This window comes from Penaeus japonicus, unplaced genomic scaffold (genome assembly GCF_977035675.1).
Source record: "Penaeus japonicus unplaced genomic scaffold, GWHDUDI00000001_assembly GWHDUDI00000005, whole genome shotgun sequence".
Lineage (NCBI taxonomy): Eukaryota > Metazoa > Arthropoda > Malacostraca > Decapoda > Penaeidae > Penaeus > Penaeus japonicus.
Genome location: NW_028234407.1, coordinates 38,688,173 through 38,691,097, shown reverse-complemented (window position 1 = coordinate 38,691,097; position 2,925 = coordinate 38,688,173). Strand labels below are relative to the sequence as shown.

Here is a 2,925-nt window from a genome sequence, read left to right as displayed (position 1 = left end):
GACTGACTCAGAGGCCGCAAGGAGGAGCTCAGACCGTCAGTTCATCAGCGAAGACAAGTGCCAACAACCAGGTTCTTCTCCGCCCACCTAATGACTCCGACCGCGTACATACGCATATGTACACACAGCTGTGAGAAATGCGCACACGAGCGTGGGCATAGGTACACACAATTTTCCTGTTCCAGGTGCTTTCGGGCCTTTCGAGTGATAGGTGGCGCTTAAGCCTGTATTAGCGGGGATGTCAGGCAACCAAATCAAATGAAAAGATAAACAAAATGACTTCCTCAAGTACGTTTACGTCTGAGAAGTCAAGACCCCGATTAAAAATAGGCTTTAATCCCTAAGTGCCAGAGTGTAATCGTACACTTACAGGCTGTGGAAGGCCGCACTGGGTTGGACTCCCGAAGGTCTCACAACTACAGCCATCGAGATTGACCTGTCTGCCAGTGTGGGTGCCAGAGTCTAGGCTGAGGCACTGCGGCCGCGATGGACGGCGGGAAGGGAGGTGAATGCGCTGTGGGAGCGGGTGTGGAGCCACTGCTGTCACCCACTGATTCTGGGATGATTTCTAGGGGATACGGCGTAGGCTCTAGCACTCGTACTTTGGCTTATGATTTAAAAAGGAAATGAAAGAATGATAGTAAACAAAAAAGAAATGTTGGTTGCAGTTGTTTGGTATGTTTTTTTTTTTTATGAATCAATGATTTTGATGGTGAATAAAGGCCTCATTTTCGTAATGATGAACTTATTCACGCATCGTTGGTCATCTGATATTTCCCATTTACAGTGATACTGATTTTGTTATGGTTGTACAAGACCCAGTACCTGACTGACTCTCGTACAAGACCTGTCACCGGGTTAGTTTTCGTACGAGACATAGTGCGTAACTGACTCTTGTACATAATCAAGTATCCGATTGGCATTCGTACAAGATCCATTATCTAACCGGCCAGTGGCTAAATCATCTTAGCAAGAGACTACAATCAGCTATTCATTTGCATGCAACCTGCTCTTTTGTAGATGGTCTTTATCCACACTCTCGCAAGTGATAATATAACATGTAGTGAGTAATCTCTTCCTTCGCAGAGGGTAATACTTGCCTCGTTTGTAAATGGCTGTCTGTACGACGCCAGGAATGTTATCAGGGGAGCGTCTGTCGCCATCGTCGCACCAGCAATATTGTTGACATGTTGACTGTGACCATGTCGGTGCAGTCGAAGAGAATTTGTTGATAGATGAATAGAATTTAGTATACTGAAGCCTTCAGTTTTGCAAATGTTTTATTCGAGATACAAAATATATACAGATACATATATATAAATATATATATATATATATTGAATATAGATCCTTTTGAAAAGTTATTTAACTTTGTGGGGAAAGAATGAGGTAAGGTTTCTATCGTCTTTTTTAGCTCATTTTCTTCCGTAGGTTGGGAGGATTAGATCTAGATAATTGTCTTGTATCAATAAAGTCTAATTAAGACTTTGAGGAGACGTTCCTGATAATGCACTGCAAGTTAGGGTTCGACCACGCGTGTCTCGACGGGGGGCTCTCATTGCAAGAAATGGAAACTCGAAGAGAAATGTGTAAATATAAGGAAAATATTAATAAGTTATACAGGTAAGGGGTGCTGTTGATAAAATAAAGAAAAACAAAGAAAAAAAAAATATATATATATAAGAAAGAAAAAAACGGGAGACAAGTCTGGTAAGAAAATCAGGCTTATAACACGTGGGATCTTTTGAGAACCCTTCGTCCGAAACACTGCCTCCGCCTGCGTTCGGCTGATGAAGGTGAGGTCGTGGCCATGCTCGGTTGCTTGAGTGTTCGGACTTTGTTGTTAGTTTGATATGTAAGGCATCATAAAAAGAGGCCAAGCTTTCACTATAGGTAGAGCCATTACCGTAAAATTAAGGCCACACTTCGTATTAACCATCATTGATTCTTTTCTTCTGTTATCACCATCGTTGTTAACTGATTTTGGAAGAAAGAAATGAACTAGATAGTTAACTTATTAGATATATCTGAATTAGAAGAGTTAAATGGTAAGACTTAGAGAGCATAGCATTATATTAGGTTGATTATGTGGCTTCCATTTGTTATTTGTGAAGTTGGATATTTAACTCAACAATGCCGGCACCAGTAACATTTTATAGCAATTGTTATGATACACTTCTTAAGGTAAGGGTGTAAGTTTAGGTTTATGGAGAAGGTTTGAACCTAATCTTGTCCGGATATTATTTTTCCTCTGGCATTTACAGAGGCGTACTTATGGTATGATATATATATATATATATATATATATATATATATATATATATATATATATATATATGCATGTATGTATGTATGTATGTATGTATGTATGTATGTATACACACACACACACATATATATATATATATATATATGTGTGTGTGTGTGTGTGTGTGTGTGTGTGTGTGTGTGTGTGTGTGTGTGTGTGTGTGTGTTATTGTTGCTATTATTACTATTATTCTCATCCTCACTATCATTATTACTGTTTTGCGGATTATCATTATCATTGTTATCTTTATTATTATTATTATTATTATTATTATTATCATTATTATTATTTTATATTCTAATACCACTATTATTACCACTATTGTTATCAACCATATTATTGTAATTGTAATTATGTTTTAAAATATCGTTAATATCATCATTACTAGAAGTAGTAGTAGTAATGTCATCGTTATCATGTTATTGATAATCACTGTTCATTCTCTATTTAGTTATTCCTTGATATCAGCATCAATATTAGTTTTACCATAATCATTATCATTGTTATTATTGTTAACATTATTATCTTTTTTGTTATAATTATTGTTAGCATTACTTTTATTGATGATTATTACAATTAATATTTATTCATCATAATTGTTATTGACATTATTATTG

At 36.7% G+C, this 2,925-nt stretch overlaps 1 protein-coding gene across 1 annotated transcript in view; it reads left to right on the top strand.

Moving 5' to 3' along the window:
- LOC147471871 (uncharacterized) overlaps positions 1-2,273 on the top strand; it is a 22,861-nt gene extending 20,588 nt beyond the window's left edge. The window contains exon 5 of the mRNA XM_086537406.1: positions 1-2,273. This exon is cut by the window's left edge and continues 531 nt beyond it. Within this exon, the coding sequence (XP_086393532.1) occupies positions 1-134 (134 nt within the window). The 3' untranslated portion in view covers positions 135-2,273.
- The last annotated feature ends 652 nt before the right edge of the window (positions 2,274-2,925 follow it).